This window comes from Phyllostomus hastatus, unplaced genomic scaffold (assembly GCF_019186645.2).
Source record: "Phyllostomus hastatus isolate PE091 unplaced genomic scaffold, TTU_PhHast_1.1 phas_contig_34, whole genome shotgun sequence".
Lineage (NCBI taxonomy): Eukaryota > Metazoa > Chordata > Mammalia > Chiroptera > Phyllostomidae > Phyllostomus > Phyllostomus hastatus.
In genome coordinates, this window is record NW_025333857.1 from 46,427,662 (window position 1) to 46,455,126 (window position 27,465).

At 45.3% G+C, this 27,465-nt stretch overlaps 1 protein-coding gene across 8 annotated transcripts in view; it reads left to right on the plus strand.

Annotated features, from left to right (window-relative positions):
- Positions 1-27,465, plus strand: part of UNC13B (unc-13 homolog B) — a 205,218-nt gene that overhangs the window by 171,172 nt on the left and 6,581 nt on the right. For 3 of the 8 annotated variants that reach the window (XM_045840122.1, XM_045840123.1, XM_045840118.1), the window contains 18 exons: positions 2,033-2,107; positions 2,618-2,837; positions 5,066-5,293; positions 5,932-6,073; positions 7,747-7,916; positions 8,377-8,492; positions 8,812-8,975; positions 11,189-11,339; positions 12,736-12,804; positions 14,224-14,313; positions 14,642-14,770; positions 19,557-19,684; positions 20,318-20,403; positions 25,454-25,580; positions 25,835-25,931; positions 26,152-26,295; positions 26,609-26,686; positions 27,205-27,282. In XM_045840122.1, coding sequence (XP_045696078.1) covers positions 2,033-2,107; positions 2,618-2,837; positions 5,066-5,293; positions 5,932-6,073; positions 7,747-7,916; positions 8,377-8,492; positions 8,812-8,975; positions 11,189-11,339; positions 12,736-12,804; positions 14,224-14,313; positions 14,642-14,770; positions 19,557-19,684; positions 20,318-20,403; positions 25,454-25,580; positions 25,835-25,931; positions 26,152-26,295; positions 26,609-26,686; positions 27,205-27,282 — 2,292 coding nt within the window. Of the gene's footprint in view, positions 1-1,236; positions 1,243-2,032; positions 2,108-2,617; positions 2,838-5,065; positions 5,294-5,931; positions 6,074-7,746; positions 7,917-8,376; positions 8,493-8,811; positions 8,976-11,188; positions 11,340-12,735; positions 12,805-14,223; positions 14,314-14,641; positions 14,771-19,556; positions 19,685-20,317; positions 20,404-25,453; positions 25,581-25,834; positions 25,932-26,151; positions 26,296-26,608; positions 26,687-27,204; positions 27,283-27,465 lie in introns of all 8 variants that reach the window. The other 5 variants (XM_045840121.1, XM_045840117.1, XM_045840124.1 and 2 more) reach the window with 3 other exon arrangements.

A 27,465-nucleotide genomic window follows, 5' to 3' on the forward strand; every position in this document is an offset into this window, starting at 1 on the left:
TTAAAGAATGACTGAGACTTAGCGATGGCTTCAGGGAGACTTTGTTTTACCTCACTCCCTGTTTAGAACCCAAGGTTCTTGAAAAACTCAAGCTCCCACCTGGAACATTTGTGGTTGGACCCTCAAAGCTGGGCTATGTGGTTGTCTTCTACGTATCTAGTTCTTCTAGGTGTCTCTACAGACTTTTTTGATGACTTAGAATGGAAACTGCCTCTAGCTCTGACCTAGATCATTGAGCTTAGTATGTGATGAGCATGGCTGGTACAGCCTCTTTCTGGAGGTCTAGTGACAGCCTCCTCCCAAGGTATGGGCTTTGTAGACTGTCTCTGTGCCCCTAGTCCTTAAATCAGTGTCTGGTACTGAGAAGTAATGATAAAATTTGTAGAATTGAATTGAAATGGGCTTAGGAGTTAAAGCTGATCTCAGGACCTCCAGGATGATCAATCACCTTTTGGGTTATACTTCCTGAGGCAGGATCAGCTCAAGAAATTGGCCACTACAGAGTGGACAGTGGGGATAGAGTGGCCCAGCCTCTCCCAGAGCTGGATGTTCAGTAAGAATTGAACCCTTTTTCTTGTTACCATTTCTGCTCCTATTTTCTCTTTTCCTCTCCCTATTCAGTTTTTTCCACCCACCTCTTTTCCCATTTCTTCTCCATTCTCTGCTGTTTCCCCTGCCCCCCACCACCAGTTTCTTCCTCCTTAGTTGGCTGAATGGAAATATCCTCTGCCATTTTCTCAATCATGTTTTCCCTTCCTATTTGCACTTCTTTTCCTGACAACTCTTCATCAAATTGTTTGGATGAAGATAAATTCTAATGTCATCTCTTCTTTATTCCCTTCTTTCATTGTCTTCTGTTCCCCCTTCTTTCTCTTCCTCATTTATTTTCTCCCTATTTTTTCTTATCCTTACTCCCTCTAGCCTGCCACCTCCTCTTTGCTTAACTGCTTGGACAGCAGTGTCTTATTCATTTCTTATTTTCCCTCCTCCATCTCTTAACCTTGCCCACATTTCACTCTGGCATAACTCTTCTCAGAGTAGGAGCTTGAGGCATTGGGCCCTGACCAGCTGTCTGAATTGAAGACAGTTTTTAGTAGATAGAGGCAGAGGGGTTTGGGACATGCTCCCTACATTGGATTATAGGGAAGAACCTCTTAGTTGCCATTGAAGGTTTTCTTATGCCCTTGGGGGAGCTTTAACATCATGTTGTTCCTTTTTCTGCTCTCTTCTGCGCAGGCAATGGTGAGTGTCTCCAGAGCCCCTTTCTAACCCCTGTAAGAGTCCATATCTCACCTGGGCCCTCCTAACTGTTCCTTCTCCTTAGACTGATATTCTGACTGTGTCTGCCCAATGTCCACTGCACTGGGGAAACCATGTGCCTCTCCACAGGCTGGCTCTAAAGCTTGGGCTTGGCAGATAGGTGGAGCCCCTCTATACAAGAGCCTGGCTAGCAGGGCAGCCCTAGCTCTCATACTTAACCCCTTGCCCTGCTTGATTTGACCGAGGGTACACTGCCCCTTTCACTTGGTCTAGTCCCCTGCTTATTTGAGCTACTGACCTTCACAGGCACCTGGGATTGTGTGGGCCTGGGGTGGTGCCAGGGGATAGATGATAGCATCGGAGTCATTCTCGGGGATGATTCCTGAATGTAACTCTGCCAGAGTTGTGTGTTTATTCTGTTCTTAATGGCCTACTTCCTACTGTAATTCTCAACTTTTCATTTTTCTTTGCCTTTCTATAAACAAGGGTTAAGATACTTAAAAAATGTGAATAAAAGAGAAACTCTTTGGATGATAGGTACCCTGAGAGAAGTACTGTTCTAATATTGTTAGGACAGTCCTCTGAGGACCTTGGGTTTGGGATCTTAACTGGGGATGCTGTTCTCTATTACCTGTGGGCAGTCCCTGTGAAGGACAGTAAAAATAGAAGGCAGTAAGTTACCGTCAGTTCGCTTTGGATCCTGAAACTCCCTTCCCAGGACTCTGCCAGTCCTCGGCGGCAGCCAGGGCTGACGGCAGGTCTTCTCTTACAGTCATTGGTCCAGTCCCGGAAGGCAGGGATTACTTCTGCGATGGCTACACGCACCTCCCTCAAGGATGAAGAACTGGTAAGTGACCCATGGGCTTTCATGAGTCCACTGGCGTAAAGGTCTGGCCATCCACTGGTGATCATCTCTGTAGCCATACTAATTGGGAATTCTAGAGTGCTGGGCATACATTGGTAATGGAACAGATAGGTAGCATCAAGTCTCACTTTTCCACGCTGGGAGAGGCAAGGGACTTGGTCAGGGGTTAGCCCAAGTCTCATGTGGGCGTATATTACCACTGAACTTGGGGTACTATAGTGGACCTAGTACCCTCTGTTTTCCAAGAAAGCTGGAATGCTGAGGCAAGGCTCAGATCCAGTGTTCAGGTCAGGCCTGTCTTGCACAACCAGCAACACACGACATTTGGGGTCTTCTTTCTGCCAGGCTGGGCCATGGGCTGGGCTAGTCTAGAGCATTCCTCCACTGCCAGAGGAAAAACCAGGGTCTTGATTGCTCCACAGGGTTTCAGTTCTGATATCTCCCAGCAGAGGCTGAAAGTCACTGGTGGGTGATGGGGAATGTGTCTTTCAGAAATCCCACGTGTATAAGAAAACCCTGCAGGCCTTAATCTACCCCATCTCATGCACCACACCGCACAACTTTGAGGTCTGGAGCGCCACTACCCCGACCTACTGCTATGAGTGTGAAGGCCTGCTCTGGGGCATTGCCCGGCAGGGCATGCGCTGCAGTGAGTGTGGTGTCAAGTGTCATGAGAAGTGCCAGGACCTGCTCAACGCCGACTGCCTGCAACGTGAGTACCCCTGCGGGATGAGGGTTGGGGAGCACAGGCAGCAGGCCCCCTCCAAAGCAGTCCATCAGCCAAGAGCTAGGATAGCTGGACATCATCCCTCTAGTCTACCTGATTCTGAAGCTCTTTCCTTTTCAGGGAATGTAGAGTCCTGAGTCAAGGGGCACTGGCTTCCCACATAACAGGTTTTACAGCACTCTCTTGAGCACCTTTAGGAAAAATTCTTTAAGTTTATTGTAGCCCTTAAGGATTCAGATGGTCTCAGAGACTGAGTTTGAGTGGTGCACCTACCGCAGTGGCTGCAAAGTCCAGATTGCTTGAGCATGTTTAATTGGGGACCAGAACTAATGAGGAAAGGGAGTTCTGTGAAGATCCAAACCTCTGAGAGGAATTTCCTGAGGTCTAGACCCTAGGATCCAGGGAAGACAGCATTTATTCCTTGCTTATAGACACAGCTTCTATACAACAGTTCCAGGAACAGAAGTTTTTCTGTCTTTTTTTTTTTTTGGAGGTGGTAGCACTCTGAGTTCTTATCTTCTTGCTGCTCCTGCTGGACCCAGGGGTGGGGGTATGGTAATGTGTTTCCTCAACCTTTCAGGTCTCCCAGGTGTCACTCAGAGCCCAGCCAGAACAATGAAAGCTTTAAGTATAGTGGTAGGAGAAAGGAAGGTCACCTCTAGACTCACAAACATTTCATTATCTCAAGGAAAGATATACAACATAAAAGGGGCCTAGAGAGAGGCCTCGAGGAACTATTCACTTAAGATGTCCCTCTTTGAAGAGCCCTCAATCGGTGCCAGTGGCATGACTACAGTAGACATTAAGAGACAAGTAGAACAAGTCAGCGGAAGAGATGGGGCTCTGCAAAGACGGTCTTAAGACGAATGCTGGTGATGACTTTGTCCGGACTCATCATGAGGGGGTGACAAGAACAGGTGCCATCAGGTCCTTGCTTTAATTGCTAGCAGCCAGGCTGGCTGCTTGCCAGAAACCTTCTGAAATGTTGCTGTGTAGCAAGGATGTTGATCTTCTCCCCAAGGGCCTTTTAGAAGTTCCACTCCAAGAAAGTAGCGGTACATGGGATATGCTAAATGGATGCAGCCCAGGTCAGTTTTCATTCATCAGCAAATATCCTCCGCCTAAGCCTTCTGTACTACTCAGAATGGAATGAAATGCCCTTTTATGGGCCTCCCTGGACAGAAAAATTGCTTGCCATCCTCCCACAGTTAGGACGCGCACATTAGCCTATATTTTTTGCTACAGGTTTTGTAGTAAAGGCCTAAGCTTTGGAGACTAGAGAGAGATAAGAGATAAGTCAGTCTGCATGGCCAAAATAGCTGAAGGATGGTCTCTTTCTAAGAAGCCTGGGTGATGAAATACAGTGGGGTATCCTGTTTTCTGTCATAATTTTTAGGGCAGTAGGCAAGCCTGCTAGTCTTTGAGATGAGCTGGTTTGCCATACCTGCCAAGATAATAATGATGGTAGTAATAATAATAGTGACCATTTATTGAGTGTCTGCTAGGTACAAGGCATTGAACTAGGTGCTTTATACATGTTGATATAATGCTTCATATCACTCTGAGAGATAAGTGCTATTTTCTCCTCTTAAAAGAAACCAGTTTACCCAGCTAGCAGTAATGGAGTCAGGATTTGAACCTAATTCTGTCTGTTACCTAGCTCTATCTGGCCATACTTTTCTTACCATATCACACTATTTTCTGTAAGTAAAGGCACTGGAGCCATGGGGTAGAACCTGACTCTGTGCTGTGACAGTTCTGGGGTCTGTATCATGGCTTGGAAGTTGGATGAGGTGGGTGGAGTTGTCATGCCCATCCACCACCCCTCCATGATAATTGAGGTAGCCAGTGGTGCTATTTGGGCCTTAGACTTGAAAGGTGTCTCTCTCAACTACCATCTGGATGGAAGAAAGACAAAGCCAACTGCAGACTGAGCTACATTTCTTTCTTTTTTGATGAAAAATTCAACCTATACCTAAATAGAATAAGATAACAAACCCCCATAACATTCATCAAGTTTTTACTACCCTTTGAAATGCATTTTAAACTTCAGCAGGCCCCAAAAGTGATTAATTTTTCCCAGAAATATTCTGGTCTTCCTAAACTTCTCCTACTCCTCGGTGACTGCTCGCAGACTCCATTACTCAACCTGACCCTTAGCCTTGTTAAAGGCCTGCTGGTTATCTCACTTCCTCTCTCTGGCCATCCTTCAGGGGCTGCAGAAAAGAGCTGTAAACATGGAGCTGAGGACCGGACCCAGAACATTATCATGGCCATGAAAGACCGCATGAAGATCCGAGAGCGGAATAAGCCGGAGATCTTTGAAGTTATCCGGGATGTCTTCGCCGTGAGCAAAGTTGCCCACGTGCAGCAGATGAAAACAGTGAAGCAGAATGTGCTCGATGGCACCTCCAAATGGTCGGCCAAGATTACCATCACTGGTGAGCAGGCCAGAGCATAAGGAGACAGGAAGCCCTAGGCTATGGGGAGGAGCCTGCGGAAGAAGCACTCTGAGTGTGAGGGAGCAAGGGGCTGGGGACAAAGAAGACAGACCTGAGGGAAAGAGGGAGGGCGCCATTATTCATCACTCTCTCTCTCCTCAGCCATGGTGCTAGGGGGTCTGGGAAAGGTAAGACTGGTACCTGCAAACAATATGAGTGATAATAGAAGTATTTGGTAACCATCTAATATTATAGACTTGGTTAACAATCTGATAATACAAGAGCTAGGGGGTGGGGGAAAGGAGATTGGTAGGAGATCAGGGAATAGTTAACCTGTGGTTACTAGTTGGGAGGGTGTGGCTGAAACATGCATCTGTCAGGGGAGATAAGGGCCAGTTTAGGGGTAAGTGGTCAGTTAGGGCTTTGATGGGGAGCTGGGATTCTTGGGCTAGTCTCTGAAGGAAAGGCTGGTGACTTAGGTCTAAGGATAGTTTTGGAGGAGTGAGAAGATTAGGGTTCCTGTGCAAGAAGCAGAGAGAGGCTTCTCCAAGGTGGAGAACATATGAGTCATGTTATGGAGGATTTCTCACTTCTGGAGCGTACTCTGAAGTCTCCTCCTCTATGCATTTGGGTTGCAGTGGTGTGTGCCCAGGGCCTACAAGCCAAGGACAAGACTGGATCCAGTGACCCCTATGTGACTGTGCAAGTGGGCAAAACCAAGAAGCGTACCAAGACCATTTTTGGGAACCTAAATCCTGTTTGGGAGGAGAAGTTCCATTTGTAAGTCACAGAGGTCTTTGTCTTACCTGGAACTATGTGTATTTGGGGAACAGCATTAAATCCTGTTATTCTGGGCTTGGACCCTAAAAGGTATGGGACAGAGGCAGTAGAGAAAACCCATTTCTCACGTGCTTTAATTGTGCAGAGGCCATTTTATTTTTTCTGGGTTTCTTCTCATGGACTGTTGTGTCAAGGTTACTTTGCTCAAGCCCTGTCTTAACTAGGGCTATTCAAGGGGCCTCTGGACACTTCATACTGCTTTTCCTAGTACTAGAAAGATTTTTCTACTGCTCAGTGACAAAACCAGAGACTGGCCACCCTGTTGTGCACCTCCTGGCACTGCCATCCTGCCTAGGAAGTATTAGGCTCTTCTGGGGAGCGGGGAAGGAATGTCCGTGTCCTACAGTTGGGTAATTCTGGCTTGAAGCAAGACATCTGTGGTCTGGAGAAGTTTTCATTTCATGTAAAAGAATTATTCTTTTCTTTCTGCCTCAGCTTCTACCCCAACCCCCTAATTCTTTTTCAGTTATCTCACTTTAAGGAATGGTTGTTGAAAGCTCTAGCCTAGGACTTGAACTGATGTCTGGAGAATCCAGATGCTTTGTCACACTCCTGAGGCCCAGGAAAGAAATAAGGACAAGGACTTTAAGTCTCAGTGAGCTCAGCAGGCTGGCCATGTAGATCCTTCTGTTGGCTCCTAGGAGAACCCACGTGAAAAGGGATTGGGGCCTGGTAAAGTCACCCTCCAATACAGAGGCAACAGTTACTGGAGGAGCACTTGTTTCTTTGAGAATCTAAATGGTTCTTGCTTGAATCTTTATGATTTATTCTAAATGAATTTACTTTGTAGTCAATTTTCCCCACATTTATCCATTTAGTAAACTCTTCATTAAGCCCCTATTTTGTACAAGACACTGTACATGATGTTTTGTATCTAAAAATTAGTGAGACAGTCAGTCTTTGGCTTCAGCAAGTTCATTGTTGATTTGCTTATTATTTTTCAGTACCCCGGTAGTTATACTATTATATTTTAATGAATGTACAAAGATTTCATGAGAACTCAGAGAAATGAGCAGCAAATTCTGCCAAGTACAACTTTTGGGTGAAGGAACGGGACTCAAAAAGCACCTGTTGGGGAAAGAGGGGTAGAGGGGGTAACCTGGGCAAACTCCCTTCTCTAAAGCTAACACCATAAAGGAAATAGCAATTCAAGTGGGTATCAAAGAATGGTAGAAGTTCATTAACCACATATTAGATGGATGGAGGAGGTAGATAAAAAGCTAAGTGGAGATGCAGAATGGACATACCATGAACATTAATACCTTTAGTAACTCTGAAGAGGGAACTAACAGTTGCTTCCTAGGGCTCTGTAGCATCTGTCCAGCTGTTTTCCTCTTGGTGCTATTGATACAGCTAATTATTCTTCCCCCTTCCTCTTTTTTTTATTTTGTTACAAGGCAACAAAAACTGGATAATTGTATATAGAGCCACCAGGCTGAGGAATGAACCATTTGCTGGGACAGCTTGACTCCCTTGCAACTTCAGTACCACTGTTCTCTAACTGCTTTTCCTCCCTTGCAGGGCCTCCAGTGCAGTTGGTGGAGCTGTGGGAGGGAATTGGATTGGGTGCTACTGGGTCCGTCCCTAACAGAGCCTGCCTAATTCTCTCACAGTGAGTGCCACAACTCTTCTGACCGCATTAAGGTACGTGTGTGGGATGAGGATGATGACATCAAGTCGAGAGTAAAGCAGCGGCTAAAGCGTGAGTCTGATGATTTCCTTGGCCAAACCATCATTGAGGTTCGGACACTGAGTGGCGAGATGGACGTCTGGTACAACTTGGGTAAGGAAACAGGACCAGAGAAAGTTGGTGGTAAGGGAGAGCATAAATAAGGAACTCGGGAAGAATGCTATCTACCAAAGTCACCACTCAGTCGCTAAAGCATTCTTCTATACAGAGCCTGCCTTGCGTGTAGAGAATCGACCATGGGTAGAGATGGGGGACAGAGGAGTGGGGGTGGCTGGAACCCACTCTGGCTGGATGTTTTCCAGATTTCAGAAGGCCCTTTAATTTCCCTGCTCATCCCTAATGCCTTTAGCTCCCTATTCTGCTAATGGAATAGGAGAAATGCTACTGGGGCTATTTGGGGTGTTTGTGCCTATGCGATCACTGGAGTAAGTCTACCCTGTTAGGTGAACACTTGGGTCAGTGACTCTTTTTTCGTGGGTTAAGCCAGGATGGGGACTGTCCACACTGTCTGTAGTTGCATTGGTGTCAATCGCTAGTCTTCTTTCCCTCCTAGAGAAGAGGACGGACAAATCAGCCGTCTCAGGGGCTATCCGACTGCAAATCAGTGTGGAAATCAAGGGGGAGGAGAAGGTAGCCCCGTATCATGTGCAGTATACATGTCTCCATGAGGTGAGCCAGCCCTTGGTAGATGGGTGGGTGGCTGGAAAGCAGTGCTGGGGAGGGTCTTTGCTAATGAATACGATTGCTAGATGGTTGAAGGTCTGGGGCCTGTTTTTGATTTTTGTCTTTGGCTCATTGTGCTACTGGACAGCCCAAGTAACAGTCCTGGCCTCAGTTCTCTTTCACTAATGTGGGAATAGCCTCCTGGGGCCATAGGAGGAACTGAGCGATGACTTAAAGTACAGACTTTCTGTGGAACTCTGGACTTCACCAGCAGATTTTGTTTGTAATATATATTTAACTCTTTCCTTTGCTCTGTCTCCTGCAGAACCTTTTCCATTACCTCACAGACATTCAGGGCAGCGGAGGAGTCCAGATCCCCGAGGCTCGAGGAGACGATGCGTGGAAGGTGTACTTTGATGAGACTGCCCAAGAGATTGTGGATGAATTTGCCATGCGCTATGGCATTGAATCCATATATCAGGCCATGACGTGAGACTTGCTTGGGGCTTTGGGAAGTGGCTACTCACCCTTGGGGTGGCTAATGAAAGCACACTGACAGGGTAGACAGGTCCTTAGTGGGGTACCATGCAGTGATCCACTTCTTCACTCTCTGAGCTAAGTGAGGTGGGTGTGTGCCCTAAGGCAAAGAGGGTGTATGTATAAAGGGAGTGTGTTTATCAATAACTCAGGAAGAAGATATTTGTCTGTCTACCTCAGGGTTCAGAGACAGGGAGGGAAAGGGCACCGGAGGCTATGCAAGGAAAAACTGCCTAAGTGTCACAGGCCTGCAGAGATAGAGCATGTGTGCTCATGTACATGTGTGTAACAGGCAAGCTTTCGTAGACTGGCCTGGGTGTCAGAGAGGGCACGTAACCATAGGGAAAGCAGCTGAGTGTAGAGTTGACTGAGACTCCTATAACAGAAATTCCCATCTACTATGAGAAGAGGTGGTTTGTCTATTGGTGAGGCTGCATAGGAAGCAGCCCTAGGTAAGCAGAGGGTAGTTGTTGCCCTGGCTGTGCTCATTTATTCTGCAAACTTTTATTGAGTTCCTTCTATGTGTCACATTGTGCCAGGTGCTGAGAACACAGATGAGTAAGATGGGGCCTCTGTGCTTGGGGAACTCTAGCAGAGGAGACAAGTCAGTAAACAAACAATTACAATGTAATGCAGTAAGTGCTGTGGTAGAAGTAATTACAGGGTGTTATGAGAGCATCTGAATTTTACAGGCAGCCTGTGAGGGAAACCATTAAAGAGTTGACACTTGAACTGAATCTTTAAATACAGAAAAGGACGGAGGGCATTCTTGGTAGGGCATTTTCTGGGAAGCTAAGATACAACAGAGTGTAGAATACTCAATAAATTGCAAGGAGTTCATTATAGATGGAGAGAAGAAATACGGTGAGAAATGAGGTTTAAGAATGGCCCCTCTGACACTTTTACTCTGTTCACTGCCCCTAGATGCTCCTATCCCAGCCTGTGGCCTCAACCTCTACTTCCAGGCTAAGGGTTCCCAGATCACTTTCCCCAGATCAGGCCTTTTCCTGAATTTTAGATCCATTTTCAGCTGCTTCCTGGGCATCCCCACAAGCATAGTAAACTCAGCACGGCTAAATTCCAAATCAATGTTATCTCCACCAAATAAGCTTATCTTCCTATATTTCCTATTTTAGTGAATGAATTATTTTCTATGCAGTTGTCCAAAAAAAAATTAGGAGTCAGCCTAAATTTTTCTTACTTACTACTGTACCTTTAACTGTCAACATCCAGTCTCTAAAACCTCTATATGCTATCTCCTAAAAAATGTTTTTAATCTATCACTACTGCCATAGTCAACAATAATGATGATAATAACAACTTTTATGTAGCACATATGAATGTTAATTCTTTAAATACTCATATTAACACCTTGAGGTCAGTATCAATATTTTCCTCATTTTACAGATAAGAAGACTGATGCATAGAGACCTTTAAGTAATTTATCCAAGGTCATTGAGTAAAGGGGTGGAGGTGAGATTCAAACCAGAATCTGACTCTAGAGGCTGTGCTCTTAACCATTTTTCTGTTGTACTTAGTGTTTTATTGGTTCTTTTCTAAATTACTGCAGTAACTCTTCAACTGATCTTTCTGTCTCAGTCTTATCTTTGTCCAAGTATCTATTCCCTACCTACTTCTCTCTCTCATTTCTTGGTGTTCCTCTGTCAAACACCTGAACAGTAGCCAAACTGATGTTTCCCAAGTAAATCATTCTGTCATGAATATATTTGTGTTTGCATTGCAGTTTCCCTTTGCTGTACATTTCTCCATTTGATTAATTCTCAATAATCCTTTAAGATTTGTTTCAACCGTATCTTCTTCAAAAAGCCTTTTTTCTTAATCTCTTCCAGTCCCCAACCATTCTGCTTTAGGTTATTTTCCTGTACGTTTCCACGGTGCTTTTGCATAGTTCACCTTGGATTATTGACTTATTTTCTAACACTTGCTTTCTCTGCCAGGCTATTGCATCTTTGGAATCTAGCACTTAGCACAGGACATGGCACATAGTAGGTGTTCACTGAATGTCTATTTGAAAAAATAAACTATGAAAATCCTTTTATATCAACGTGATGGGAGGCTTCATACGTATCTGTGAGATCTTTTAATTACTTGGCTTCTACTGCAAGTCCTGAAGAGTCTCTGAGGCTGAGGGTGCTGTTTTTCAGGCACTTTGCATGTTTGTCATCCAAGTACATGTGTCCTGGTGTGCCAGCAGTGATGAGCACCTTACTGGCCAACATCAATGCCTACTATGCCCACACAACCGCCTCCACCAATGTCTCTGCATGCGATCGCTTTGCAGCCTCCAACTTTGGGGTGAGTGTGATGTGAAATATGTCTACCCATTTGTTATCAGTTAACAAAGTTTGATTTTTTTATGGTCAGTACTGTAGAGTTGGTTGATAGGCCTAAAATTTAGATAGGTACCACCTAGATAGGTGAGCTTTTTCCTTATGAGTATGTAGACTATTCTCATTTCATTATGGATATGTAGACTTACTAATAGACTCTCCTCAGACATGGATAAATGAGAGAAAAATAGCATCACTGTGGTTTGGGGGCTCCACCTGGGCTCAAGTGGACCCTCTTTAGGCCAAGAACATGGCTGAGTCACCGTGTTTCTTAGTCCTGCAGACCCATAAGTGCACCGCTCTGCACGTCACTCAGTCTCGCTCTGATGGATCTGTACCACTTACGTTCATAGGAGACTGTTATCTGAGCAAGGGTACCAGTGTACATTCGAGCCTGTCCCTTTTCCAGTGTTTGGACTGTTTCCCTTATTCAGGGTTACCCTTTCCTGTGTTAAGGTACTTGAGAAGTTGAATCTTTACTCAGAATGTCACCTGGCATAACTTCAGTATAAACTGTATAAAATATCTTTGACCCACCACAAAGATTACCTCTTTAGGCACAAAATTACTGATAACCCCGCATCCACTAGGTCTCTGAGCCCTGTTTATGGTACTAACAACTTTTTCTTGTTGTTAATAGACTCTTTCCGTAGATGAATATCATTGATTAAGTCCATCAAATACCTGTTTCATCTGTCACATCCCATTATATATTGACTTAATATCTAAAGATATACAATATAATCCTTATATGAATTCTAGGAGTGCTGTGCCTATAGGCATGTGATTCCACATTTAATTATATCTTTTCTTTAAAAAGCAGCTACTAAAAGAGTATATGTCATTTATTTAACATTTAAAAAGTATAAACTAAGGGAAATGGTGTGGATATGGTTTAAAGAGAAATGCACTCAAGATTGCTTGATCACCTTCCAAATGCATCACTCATCCTCCATCCCATCATCACTGCTAGGCTGGGACTGTTTAACTGGTCTGAGCTGTCCCAAGATAAGTCCGGAGACCAAAGATGCAGGAACAAGTTGGAGAATGTTTGGAATTTCCCTTTATCTGATTAAGATGAGTTAGCTTTGAAGGGATAGAGATGCACTCACTGGTCATCTCTTGTTTATTCTTGTACAGAAAGAGCTGTTTTCCCTCCTAGGGACTTCCTTTCTCCTTGCCAGTTTGAGAAGATTCCTCAGTTTGAGACAGGACTTTCAAGAGATGGAACAGGGGTGGGCTAGGATGTATCCCTAACCCACTGTCTCTTCCTCACCCAGAGATGATTCTGTTTCTGTTATAGTATTGGGGTCTCAGAAACGTTCTCTCTCTCTCCCCTGTTATTTGTTTCCCACTCTCAGAAAGAGAGATTTGTGAAACTACTGGACCAGCTGCACAACTCACTGAGGATTGACCTCTCTACGTACAGGGTGAGTGAAGACGTGGGGTGGGGTGGGGTAAGAGTTAATATCAGCCCAGTGTAGAGAGACTAAAGGCCAATCTTGGCTGTAAAGATAGAAGACAAGGAAAATTGGTCTGTATCATCACACCCATGTGCATGGCCAATGCCACGGACCTGTGGTTCTGCACACTCCAGGGACCACGCAGGGTGTAAATAGCAGGAGGTTGCTTTTTGTAGACAGTTTGCTTTCCAACCCCATTCACATCACTCTACCAAATTCCCTAATGACATTCTCACTGGGAAATCTCCTAAGAATAATCTCTTCCAGCAATGCCCTTGTAAAAATTAGATAATTGCATTTTCTTCTTGCATTTTTCCATATTCTTCTTATTTACCAGGGGAGGTGTGAGAATCCAGCTAAGGGGGAGATAGTGTAGCTTGGCTTGGGCAAGTAATTGGTAGCAGAGGTCATGTCCATTCCTAGGATGGAGGGAGAAAATAGCTATAGTAGGAGGGTGGGTACCTGGGATGGGGCAGGGCAGGGAAATAGGAAGTTTTTCAATTCTTCCTAAGTTAGATCTTCTTAGAATGGCTTCATTACTTGCCTTACATTGTTGTGAATTTCTAGAACAGGCAATATACCCACATTAAAAAGTAAGTATAAAAATAATCTCAAAGTTAAAAAGAAATAAGGTTTTAATTATCTGCACTTCCAGTGCCCTCCATTTGCATGAATAATGGAGAGTTGACTGTATATCTTATATTTGGCATATAAGTAGCTGTGTGAAGGTTTAAAAAGGGAACCCTTAAAATGGAGAGTGGCTCAACCCTTCAGCTGTCCTTGGCAGCTTCTCCCTAAAACTTATGCCAAAGGGAATGAAGTGAGGCGTGGCAGGGAGGTCCTAAGGAACTTGCTCCAAAAGCAGTTTTGCCCATAGCTGTGCCATCTGCTGACTCCAGAACAGCTCTAGCTGGGGTCTGCTGTGCAGGAAGTCCAGGTCTCGGCTCTCAGTCTGGTCTGTAGTGTGGCTACCCTTATATTCCAGGATATACAGTTAGATTGTAACTTTTGAAGAACTCACTGTCAGGGTGTAAGAATCTTCACCCAAGAAAAGTGTGTGTGTGTGTGTGTGTGTGTGTGTGTAAATGTGTGTAAGTGCCTGTGTGTTCATTTGTGAAAATGCACACACAGCATGGGAAGTAGCATTGAGGGGTAGGAAGCGTTGCTTTCTGGGCTGGGGGTTATTAACCTCTGCTTTTGGCAAGGGCCTGTCTGCATCAGTGAGAAAGAGAGGGAGACTAACAGTATTACCGCTTTCTTTGTCCATCTCAACGAGGGAAAATTCCAGCAGGTAGCAGTTAGGGAAGATTTTTATTTCATTGCTCCTGGAAGGGAAGGCTTTCTTATTTCTCTGTTCCTTTCTTACCTTTGCTTGATTTACAACAGAATAATTTCCCTGCTGGGAGCCCTGAGCGGCTTCAGGACTTGAAGTCCACAGTGGATTTGCTGACCAGCATTACTTTCTTCAGAATGAAGGTAAGAGATGAACTGGTCTGGGAGCCCGGCCACAGGCACATGGAGAATAAGAATTGCTTGGCAGACTCTGAGGCTGTAGGAATCATCTCAAAGCTCACATTTTCATATGCCTGTCCCCTGAATTACTTCGGAGAAGACCACCAAGGATCACCAAGGATGGGCTTGGCAGTTCTCCACAACAGTTGTCTTGGCAATTTCAATCCAGGGCAAGGCCCAGGAACCCATAGAGGGGTGAAAGGAATCTGGAATAATTTGGAGGTAGTTCTAGGAGGAGACCCCTCCCTGGTGAGAAAGAGTCCAGACCCATATTTCTTTTATTAATTGGCAGGTGCAAGAACTGCAGAGCCCTCCAAGAGCCAGCCAGGTGGTAAAGGATTGTGTGAAGGCCTGTTTGAACTCCACATATGAGTATATCTTCAACAACTGCCATGACTTGTACAGCCGCCAGTACCAGCTGGTAAGAGGTTGGGGATCACCTGGGACCAGCTGTCAGTGGCTCTCAGAGCCTCAGTTTTCATTTGCTGAGGTCATGGTGGAAGGGAGCTAGGGATAAAGCCCTTAGTGTTCTTGAGGGTGAGTGAGTTTTGTAGGATTTGGACCATCTAGACCATGCGAGACATTTGTGGATGGAGAGGGACCATTGGGCCAGATAGGACTTAACTGAGTTGAACGCAAGTGGCAACAGTAAGTTTTAGTTTGCTGCTAAAGAAAGTGACCAAATTTGGGGCAGTTTCAGGGGCTGAGTAGGTAGATTCACAATCCATCCCAGAATCTTTTTTTCTCCCCCAAGATTAATTTTATTCTGACTCACGGATCACTCTACATTACCATCTGCCTTCCTTCGAGATCTGCAGCTGTCTCTCTGAGCTACTGGCTAATGGAAGTTTGTTTTTTCCCTTTGACCACTTCTCTCTGTACTGCGTGGTCTTCTGGGATATATTGACTGATCATCTGAATATCACAATTGACCCTGTCCTTTTGTAAGGCTGAGATACTTCACCTGTTTTATGCTGGCATTCTAACTTAGTGCCTGGTGATTTTGTATATGTTTCTTGATCTTTTTAATAGTGTCATTTCAAAGGGAGGACCTCCTTCTATGTCTGTTTACTCACAGTTCCTGTCCCAGCAGTGTCTTGCAGACCACACATTTGCAGAATAGATTCCTTTCAGTCCAACAAGTGTGTACCGAATGTTTGTTCTTGGCCATGTCTGAGGAAAGCGTAGCGCTTCTTGAGTTGGTTTACAGTCTCATGAGTGTATGTATAATTCCAACCAAAGTCTGTTTACAAGGGCATTGAAAGTGGACTAAGACTGAAGGGATTCCAAGGAGGAAGAATTCACTCTTGATCAGATATTGGGAAAGCCACATAAAACAAGCAGCATTTGAGAGAGACCTTGAAAGGCAGTACGCTTTGGACAGCCAATGATGAGAGGACGACCTAAATCTTAGACGTTTGCCCATTAGTGAATATACACAATTTGTAATGCTTCAGGAGCACCTCAGTGAAGATGGAAATCCTGTCCACGCTGCTTCCTCACATTCCCAAATGCAGTTTTTGTGCCAGCCCTATCTTTAAGGCTTTCTCCTTTTAAGGTTTGTGAAAGTTTCTATAGCCCATGGGAGGTTTTCCTGGGACTCTTGTTTTGATTGCCACACTCTGGGCTCCTCCTCTCTTATCTATCTATGGATTTTCTCTGGTCGGAGGAAGACACTGTTCTCAATTTTGATCTTTTATCCATGCAGGGGTCTTTCTGAATATTTGGTCTCTATTTCCTACCATGAGATGAACTTGGACTTTGAAAGGGAGCCTATACACTATTCAGGGACTTTCTTTAGCCTTAGAGTTTTGCTTACTGTATTTTTACTTCCACTCTCATTCTTTCACTATTCATTATTTACACTGAAGCAAATCCTTGGCATCTTTTTTTATTTCCCTCTACTAACCTTCAGTCATTGGTTCATTCATCCATTGGTTCCTTTAACGAACTGAGCACTAGGAATGTAAAGTTGATTAAGACATGGGGCGGAGGGAATGAGGGATATCTATAATAGTGTCAACAATAAAAAAAGGTACATTTCTGCCTTTGGAGTGTTCATTGTCTTTTGTTATTCTGTTGTCACTATCTTTTATTGTAATTGTGGTTGTCTATGACATGTATACCAGCGGCTCACAGAGCATGCTCTGGGAGCCCAGGAGAGAGGCATCTAACCAGACCAGGGGTACCAGGGAAAACTTCTCAGGAAAGGTAAAGGTCAACCTGAATTTTGAGGAATGAGTAGGAATTAGTTAAAGAAAGGGACCAGGGAGGAGGGGAATACCATAGAGAGGAAATAGAATGTTTGGAGGCCCTGAATTGAGCATGAGTATGTCAGTTTGGAGAAGAACAAGCAATTTAATTAGTGTAGTTACTTTGGAGTTCAGCTATCTAGGACCAAGTCTTGGTTCTGCTATTTTTATAGCTACATGACCTTGGGCAAGTTATGTTATACAACCTTACTGTCTTCAGTCTCCTCATCAGTAAAGTGAAGATGGTAATGATTTCTACCCATGGAATTGTTATGAGGATTAAATGAGATAATGCATGTGAAGTTCTTAGCAGAGTGCCTGGCACATAATAAGTACTAAATAAGTGACGGTAATGATGTGGTAATGGCTGCAACAAAAGAGAAATGGTAAATATGAGGTATAGAGGGAGGTCACAGTTCAAAGGGACTTTGTGTGAAGGTATGGATTGGAACTTTGTTGAAGGCCATTGAAGAGCAAGGAAGCAATAATGAGATTTTCCTTGCAGAAAGATTACTGACAACTGTGTGGAAGAGGGATCTTTGAAGGTTAAAGACCAGTTAGGAGATGCTTGAATGATAAGAGCCTAAGCCAGGGTAGTCACAGAATGTTAAAGGAAGTGTTGATTTCAGTGATATTAAGGAGGCACATTCCACATTCAGTGGGTTCCGTCCTGGTTTCTAGTTCCTTCCTGGTCATGCAGGCTGATGAAGCGCCACAGAGACTTTGTGATGCATATGGTGCCCCACATAAGAACTCTACCCCTGTCTTTCTGGGTGGTTCCAACGTTGCTTTTATCCCAGTGGGAGACATTCCATCCTCTCTGTGGTGACCCCTCCTCATCCTGGTTGGGGTCTGAATGCAGAGTTGCTTCTCCTTTCCTTAATACACCATTGCACTCCTTGACCTCTTCCCACCAAGTCTTTTTCCGCCTTCAGCTCTCAGAAATGTAAGTGACACACAACGCCGGTGTGTCAGTTTGAGGCGCACAGTGTGATGGTTTGATACACATACGTATTGTGACATTTACCACAGTAAGCCTCGTTAACGCAGCCTTCATATAATTACCATTTTTGTCGTTGTTATGGTGAGCGTATTACACCTGTGCTCTCATAGCCTCTTTTAGTATATGGTACAGTGTTAACTCCAGTCGCCTTTCTGTACCTCAGATCCCAGAAGTTATTCATCTCACAACCGAAAGTTCGTGCTCTTTGACCAACACCTCCCTGTTTCCCTCCCTCCTCACTCCTGGGGACTGCCGCTCTGCTCGCTGTTTCTCTGAGTGCGATGTTTTCAGGTTCCACATGTATGTGAGATTATACATTCTCACCAGTCTACCTTCCCACCAACAGCATTTGTCTTTCTCTGCCTGACTTGTTTAAATTAGCATAATTCCTGCTAGGCCCATAGATGTTTTTGTGAAGGACAGTATTTCCTTTTTATGACTGAATAATCATTCACTGTGTTTATACACCATATTTTCTTTATCCAGTCATCCACTGATCAACGCTTAGGTTGTTTCCATGTCTTGGCTCTTAGGAATAATGCTATAATCAATAAAAATGGTGGGGGGGGGTATAGATATGTCTTTAAAATAGTGATTTTATTTCCTTTGAATATATACCTAGAAATGGGATTGCTGGATCATATGGTAGTTCTGTTTTTCATTTTTTGAGTCATCTTCATGCTGCTTTTTATAGCGGCTGTACCAATTTACATTCCCACCAACAGCGCATCGGGGTTTCATCTCATCATATCCAGCATTTACCTCTTATCTTTTGGATCATTTCAATTCCAGCTGGTATCAGGTAGCATCTCGTTGTGGTTTGGACTTGCATCACCCTGATGATTAGTGATACTGAATACTTCTTTACGTGCTTGTTGAGCATTTGTATGTCTTCTTTGAAAAAAATGTCTGTTCAAGTCCTCAGCCTATTTTTTGTAATCAGTTTTTTGTTTGTTTTTTGCTATTGAGTTGTATGAGTTTCTTATATATTTTGGATATTATCCCTCATCAGATATATGGTTTGCAAATATTTTCTCCCACTCCATTGGTTGCCTTGTCATTTTGTTGATTGTTTCTTTTGCTGTAGAGAAACGTTTTAGTTTAATGTAGTCCCACTTGTTGATTTTTGCTTTTGTTGTTTGTGCTTTTGTCATCATATCAAAAACATCATTGCCAATACTGATGTCAAAGAATCTTTTTCTAGGAGTTGTATGGTTTCAGGTCTTACATTTAAGTCCTTGATCTAGTTGAGTTAAATTTGGGGTGGTGTAAGATAGGGATCCAATTTCATTCTTTTGCATGTGAACATCCAAAAGTTTTCCCAACACCATTTACTAAAGAGACTCTCCTTTCCCCAGTGGGTCCCCAGGACCTTTACTTGTCCAGGTAGGCAAATAGTGTCCTAGATGCAGTTCTTTCCCCTAACACCAGGGGTTAAGGGAAGTCCTAAACCGTTGAATGCTAGGCCAGCCTGCATGCTAGGTCTGTTCAGTAACTCCTGCAGAACTCAAAGTAGCTTCTCAGAGCTGGGATATGTATGTGGGGGTGCAGGGGGGCATCAGAGGAGGGCTGCTAGTATGGGTCACATGGAACTAGACCTACTTAGTGAGGCTGGAGGGGCTGCTTACTCCGGTCAAGGAGTCACAATACGCATAGCTTCTGAGGAAGTGGAGTCAGGCATAATTATGTCTCCAAGACTGACTGAGCTTATCCGATCAGTGCCCTGGAGCTGGGGAGAGAACTCAGCATGAACTCTTTGTGTCCACAGGCCTTCCAATAGTCAGTCACCTCCGACATAACAGCGGTGGTCTTGTGGAAGACAGTTTCTAGGAAGGATATCTGACTCTAGAGGAAGGAGCTTGGGGTGGGGAGAGAGAAAGAGGAAAATTAGAGACACTCTTCACATTCTACTCTGACTCTCACTGTCTCTTAACTTTCTCCTCCGGAACAAGAAGCAGGAACTACCTGTAGAGGAACAAGGGCCTAGCATTCGAAACCTGGATTTCTGGCCTAAACTCATCACGCTCATTGTGTCAATCATAGAAGAAGATAAGAATTCCTACACACTCGTTCTGAACCAGTGAGTATTGCCCCACTTGGGCCTGTCTGGTTGGTGGTTGGTTGGTCCATCTGTCTAACAGCCTCTTTCTTTCCTATCTCTGTATGTTTACAGTGCCATCTCTTCCTCCTGTCCGTCCATCTGTCCCTCTGTCCCTTGTATCTGTCTGGGTAGCTGTTTCTGGAGACAGGTGTGGAGACATAATGGGGGTCCCTGCCCAGACTGCACCAGCCTCCCTGGAGTGAGAGGCCTCTGGGAGTGGGAGTCCTGGGGGATCCAGAGACCATGTGTGTATGTGTCTGTCCACTGTGCATTAAGTGGACGACCTTATAGGCCACACCTTTACCCTTTCTCCTCCAGTTTATTTAGTCTGGGCCTGCCTCCCAGCCTCAGTCCTTCTCTTCTTGGCCTCACGTCCCTGACTTTTGGGGATCCTTTCCCTGGGCCCTCTTTGCCTGAGGGGACTGTCTGCCCCTACTTGTCCTACCACTGGCCCCTGAGCCCCCTTTCTTCAGATTGAGCCTATCCATGTTTCCCAGTCTTCTCCTCTTCAATATGACCTCCAAGAACTAGGCATGTCAGCCTCTGAATCAATCAAATCAAATCAAACAGTTCTTGCATTATATCCTGACTATGGCTTCTTCCATCATCCAGGTTTCCTCAGGAGTTGAATGTGGGAAAAGTCAGCGCAGAAGTGATGTGGCAACTTTTTGCCCAAGACATGAAATATGCACTGGAGGGTAAGGGTGTGCCCAAGGCATTGGGTCGCAGGCCCCTTGTCCAAGCACCTGGCTCGCTGTCCCTTTCTTCTCTCAGACAACTTCAGGTTCAAGGTGAATGGTACAGTGAGAAATTAGAGGGATTCCAGGCATAGTGGAGGATACGCCTCAGGAGGCCTTGGGTGGGCAAAGCTTCAGCCAAAAGAATAACAGAAATGGCTGTGTGGATGCAGGTTCCTCCCTCCAGCTTTAGAGCAAATGCCTGTTTAGGACTTGCCCAGCCCAGAAATCAACTCCTCCCATCGGGTGTTCACGAGTGGCCCCCTCCCTGGAGTCTTGTGAAACTTACCTTCACAGTGTTAAAGAATCATAGACCCTTAAATACATGGATAAGATTATTTTCTCACAGCGGGGACTGCCTGGCCTGGCTTTCCTTGAAAGCTGTTCTGGATCGGTGTGACAACGCTAGAAGATACTTTGCTTGCTTCCCTTGTAGAACAAAGTCACAGATAAATTATTATTCATCTTGTTCATTCAGCTTATTCTTTCACTCTTTTTCCACTTTGGTCTAAAAAGATATCATTCTCTACTTGTATCCGGCCTTCTCATGTGTACCCGTGTGTGCTCACTTGTTTAGCTGCCTTTCCTGTCTGTGTATGTGTTCACCTATCTCCTGTCCATGCAGGTGGATCTGGAAGGAGGGGAGCAGGCTGGGGAAAGGACAAAGCAGAGTCTGGATCTGTTATTGGCTATAGTGGCAGGGAAACGGGTAACCCTCAGACCTAAACTTTTTGAGGCTTAGGATCAGTTAGTTGTTGTTTTATTGAGGTATAATTAGCATATATAAGTTTCAGGTGCATAATATAACAATGATTCAATATTTCTATATATTGTGAAATGATCACCATTGGAAGTCTGGTTAACACTCTAGTTAACGTTCATCACCATACATAGTTATAAAAAATTTTTTATTTGTGATGGAACTGTTAAGATTTACTTTCTCAGAAACTTTCAAACATGTAATATGGTGTTGTTCACCATAGTTACCATGCTGTATACTAATCACATCCTCAGGACTAAATTACGTTATAACTGCAAGCTTGTACTTTTGACTCCATTCACCTATTTTGCCCACCCCCTGCCTCTGAAAACCGCCAGTCTGTTCTCTGTAGAAGCATTTAGTTTTGAGACTGAAAGAAACATGAAGATCTGTGTAATGTTTGAGACAGCACAGATTGCACACTCCTTCTGTAACTCTGCCCCAGAGTGGCTGCCTCCTGCCCACGCCGGGTCAAGCCTGGGGCTGTAGCCCCTGCCTTAGCCTGTCAGACCAGTGAGGAGGTCACTTGTCCCTCTCCTCCAGGTAGCACTTGGAGAGCCTGATGGTCCCCAGTCTTGACAGTGGATTTTGGTGGGGGGTGGGGATAAATACCTTTGAAGAGTGAATACCACAAGACACAGAGTGTGAGGGAGGGGCAGAGGTTTCAAAGCCGTCTCAGGAGCTGAGAAGGGGAACCCGGGAAGCTGGGCTTCAGGCCTTTTACCTGGTACCAGCTAAGTCAGCTCTGCTTTTCTCCCTTACACGGGGTTCTAGGTGAGATTTCTTTGAAAGGGGAGTTCTGTTCTGCTGAAGTTTACAATGAACAAAAGGGTTGAAAATGGCCTGAAGAGAAAGAAGTGACGTTGACCTAGTTTCACATCTCAGTTTCACCACCCACTCCACAGTGTGATCTGAGACCCAGCTGCTGCGTTTTTGTGAGCTCCCATTTTTTCGTCTGTAAAATGGGAGTGATCACAGCATCTATTTCACTGAGCTGGTAAAGTAACTCAGATGTATGCAACATACTAGCATACTGCCTGACATTTGCCCAGGACTTAATTGTAGATACTAAGGACAATAAGAAACCATTATAGGCACAAGAGTGGAATGCAATGTGAACAAAGCAGCATTTTTATAAGATTTTTTACCACAGTGGAAAATGAGAGTGGTTGAAACAGGGAACAATCAGAAGCAGGGAGAACAGATAATATTGTAATAATCTAGTCTGAAGGGAGAGAAATGGAGAGGGAAGAATGGGCTTTGGTAGACACTGGAAGGAGGTTGTCCAGGACTTAGTGATTCTCGGGAATGTGGAGGGCAAGAGAAGAGGAGAAGTTTGGAGACCTGGATGATAAAATAACATCGACTTTGACTGTCACCTGATATTTTTTAAGTAAACTTTATTGAGGTATAATTTATATACGATATAATAAAAACACTCTAAGCGTACAATTTGATGAGTTTTGACTAATAAACACACCTGTGTAACTACTATCACAATTAAAATATACAACGAAGTTTCTTTGTGCTCCTTCGCAGTGAATCCCCACCCCCTTCACTAAGTGTTCACTGAGTACTTCCTCTATCAGGCACGGTGCTAGTTACCGGGGCCCCAGTGAGATGAATGCAGCATAGCCCCAGCCCTTGACAGGCACACAGACTGGTCTAGACAACAGACATAAGTTGGCGGTTACAATTCGAAGTCGTAAGGACACAGAAGGAATGAGCCTAGGGTGCTAAGAAGAGAACCATGTAACCCAGATCTGGAAAGGCTTCCTGGAGGTGGTGACACACAAACTAAAACCTGAAGGTTTTAGGACTTAGCCAGTGCGGAGCGAGGGCAGTGGTGGTCCAGGTTAGAGATGATGATAATGAGATTTAGGTGATAGTGTGAGTAGAAAGAAACGGATAGATTCCAGAGAAGTTTTGGAGGTGAAATCAACTGGGATTGGTGATTTAACTGGATGTGAATGAAGGGGGAGAAGGAAGACTCGATGATGATCCTCATTGAACAAGAGGGCATGATTAGTGTGTATATGCTGTTCAGCTTCAGCTGGAGCTGTTAAGATTGTGTAGGATGGGGACCAGAGTTAAACCTGGGCAAAGAGAGATGCTCAATCAAAGTCATATACAGACGTTACCAAACACAGAGAGAGATTTGAGGAAGATGATCAGCAATCTGGATTGCTGAAATCATGGTTGAAAGAACTCCCCAAGGATGAAAGACAAATAGAGGAGGAATAGAGGTGGTTTTTGACAGATTAACTACACCCCACCCCCTCCCCACCTCCACACCCCTGCACCACCCCTCAACAATCTCAAGCAACCTTGCTGAAGCATGGTTTCATGAACTTGATAGAATAGGGTTTTTTTTTATTTTTCAAAAAGATTTTATGTATTTGTTTTAGAGAGTGGGGGGAAGGGAGGGAGAAATAGAAGGAGAGAAACATTGATTGGTTGCCTGTTGCCTACAGCCAACCAAGGTCCTGGCCCACAACCCAGGCATATGCCCTGACCAGGAATCAAACCAGCAACCTCTCGGTGTGTGGTATGATGCCCGACCCACTGAGCCATGCCGGTCAGAGTTTGTAAGAATAGTTTAAAGTGTGACCAGTGTTTTTTCACTACAGAAGTTAATGTAGAAACTGCGGTTTGGGACCAGAGTACAGATAATGGTTTGACAAGAGAAAGTGAGAATTATATATAAATATGGTAATTGAAGTCCCCTAGAAGAAAGCAGTTAGGGAGCTCTAGAATGATGCAGCAACACTGCCTCCACTTCCAGTGGGTCGTTGACAGGAAAGAGGGAGGACCCTCCTGAGGGTACCATTTCTTTTTTCCTAAGCTCTTGGACTAGTTAAGGACTGCAGGGTAGTGGGGTGGAAGAGAAGGTGCAAGCCTGAGTGGATTTCTCTGATGTCCCTGTTTTTTTTCGCTTCCTTAATTGTTCATTGGTATCTCTGCCCTGCCACAAGCATCCACCATCATTCGTATACGAAAAGTCCTCTTTCTGGGTGGTAAGAACTTTTGGTTGTCCCTTTACCTCTAGTCTTATACCTTTTCCTCTTCTCTTGCTCATTGCTTCATAGCAGAAACTAGGTGCAAATGCAACTTCAGGTTGAGATGGTGCTGCCTGCAGTGCCAGGAGATGAAATTCCCGGGACCCAGAGCCCTTTGAGGCTGCATCCCAGGCTTTCATTTCCTCCCTGAGTGTTTGCTGCACTAATGCAGAGGGGCCAGCTGTGCCAGACTGTCTGTTCCACCTTGACCTGGAGGAGCATCGCCCATGGCAACTCACAGTTGAGCAATAGAGTTCCCAGGGACAATGGCCTTCCCTTCTCTGTTGCTAAGTACTCTCCCGCATTTGCTTGATTTCACATTGTGTTATATGTAAGCACACACAATTGGCTTTAATTATTCAAATTAATGCTTCATCTACAAAGGGGGTACAGGATGAGAACCTGTGTGTATGGTCAGTGCCCCAGACTCTGGGAAAGCTGTGAGTGCTCTTTGTCCTAGATTTTCTCAGAGACCATGGAGACTCAGCTGGAGATTATAGACCTTTCAAGTCCGTAATGAGCATCCCATTTTCTGTAACATGATGGTCCTTTCACCTGGCTGTGTTTCCATGGTTTCCAGTCTGACTGTCCTTATTTGCAGACTTCTTTGAGGGTTCCTCTGAGAGTTCATTTGAGAGTTCATTTTCAGTGCCCCTGCGCTGCTCTGGGTCCCTTCGGTTTACATCGAGATTCTGCTGCACCACGGCTTCTCAACTGCAGTCTCTGGCAGCTCGGGTCCACTTTGGTTTCCCTGTCTCTGTGTGTTGTCATTGACCCACACGTGTCATGTACACCTGCTCATCTTTATGTTTTTAAGCCTGCATTTAAGCCACTAGGATTAGAAAAGCCCTGGAAAACCGTCATCCCTCTCCGGTCCTGGGCTGTCTCCCCATCAGTCAGCATTAGCACCCGTATTCCTTTCTCATCTTCACCAGAGGCCAGCACCTCACTTGGCACTTCCACAAGCCAGAGCAGTAAGACTATAGGCCTTACCTGGGAGTCTGGCTTAGTCTCTAAAGGAAGATATAGGCCAGGCTCTTAGAGGGCAGAGCACTTACTGGTAGAGGGGCAATGGCTGTGAGGGGGTACCTGGGTCACCCTTTTAATAAAACTGGATCTGCTGCCTTGGGAAAACTCAAGAACCAGGACCTGTACTGCCAAAACCTGACCCAGCCTCCTTCCCTCCCACTAGAGCATGAGAAAAACCGGCTGTGTAAGAGTGCTGACTACATGAACCTACACTTCAAGGTCAAGTGGCTGCACAATGAATATGTGTGGGATCTGCCTGCCTTCCAAGGGCAGGTGCCCGAGTACCCAGCGTGAGTCATCAAGTGGGCACTGCGGGGGGAAGGGAAGATGGTCCCTCTGGCTTATGGAGCGGGGAGGGTACCAGTATCCTCAGTTTGGTTCAGCAAGCCAGTCTTGAGACCACCTGTTCTGGGCACCGCTACAGAAAGAGGAAAGTGTCAAACCATGTCCCACCTTCCGGAAGACCCCTGCCTGGGGGAGATGTCAGGCACATGACGTATGCGAGCAACTCACTCCAACCCCAAGTTCTCTCACCTGGCTGCAGGTGGTTCGAGCAATTTGTCCTGCAGTGGCTGGATGAGAATGAGGATGTATCCCTGGAGTTCCTGCGTGGGGCCCTGGAACGAGATAAGAAGGATGGGGTAAGTCAGGGGCGAGGCTGCACAGGGCTGAGAGTGGTCAGCCGTCAGCAGGTGTTCCTGGGCTCCAGGCAAATTGGCTCTTCCTGCCTATGGAGCCCATGAGAAATGCTGTTGAGGGCTCCTGAGCCACTCCTGCTGGGCAGAGCCCTTTTGAATGAACTCTGTGAACTTGGAAAGGAGTAGTGGCTGAAGATGCTGACCCATATGTGGCCTTCCTTAGTTTCAGCAGACATCAGAGCATGCACTCTTTTCCTGCTCCGTGGTGGACGTCTTCACACAGCTCAACCAGAGCTTTGAGATCATCCGAAAGCTGGAATGCCCAGACCCCAACATCCTTGCCCAGTACATGAGGAGGTTCGCTAAGGTGACCACGGCCCTCCTTGCCCTCTCCCCTTACTACCACCACACTCACAACCTAGTCATAAGTCTGAGCTCAACACTTTGTGGTGGCCTTTGGGTGAAACCTGGTGTTACCCCATCTGCTTTGTGTCTGAGGGGGACAGGTGGGTTTGTCTCATTGCTGTTCTGGGGTTGAGAGGGAGCTTTGTCCTTCCTGTGAGATTCCCCTTTACCTCTCTGTTGTATTGTTCTTGGATGAGAGGTGTGACTTCTCAGGCAAGATCCTTAGGGGGAGAGCTGAGCGTTCCCTCTCTTTTCCCTTTCTCCTCTTTTCTCAGACCATCGGGAAGGTGCTGATGCAATATGCAGACATCTTGTCAAAGAACTTCCCAGCTTATTGCACAAAGGAGAAAATGGTGAGGGTCAGGCCCTGGGACCGAGGAGAAGGGATTAGAAGACTCTTGAATCCTTCCTTGGGAAGCTGTCCTTAGAACTGAGGGTGGAGATGATGCTCCTGACTTCCCACTCCCACCAGAGCCTCGCTTGAGACTGTGCCATAGACTGATAAGAACTTGGTTAGGAGTTCCCCTGAGCCTCCATGTAATACTGTATTCCCTCCTAAGCTAGACTTTTGCTAGTCTTTTTCTAAATAATTTTTTTTAAAAGTTGAGATATTCAAAGAGTTATGAAGGATACCACCATGAACACCTGGGGCCCACCATCCATCTTAAATACAGAAACATGTGCTTCTAGACTTCATTCGCGGAGAATTGTCTGAATTGGTTCCAGATCTCAGTGCTTAGGGAAAGACACATGTAATAACCTGTCGTAAATTCCCTGTGGCTTTTGGAGTAGCGTGAGAGAGGGAGGAACCCTATGCTGATGGGTCCCGTGTTGAAAGGAGCCAGACTCAGCAGCTCCGTCTGTCCCCCAGCCCTGCATCCTGATGAACAACATGCAGCAGCTGAGGGTCCAGCTGGAGAAAATGTTCGAGGCCATGGGAGGCAAGGAGGTAGGTCTCAGGGTTTGGGGTTGCTGCACGTTTCCTTTATTCCGGAGCTTCCCGACCATGGAACTCTACCGTCTCCTGGCTGGGTGTAGGCCAGGAGTTTAGCTTTGGGTCCAGGCTGGCCGGAGCTGAGACATTTGAGTAGGCATTGGGGTAAAGGCCCTATGAGGGAGGAGTAGGGCACAG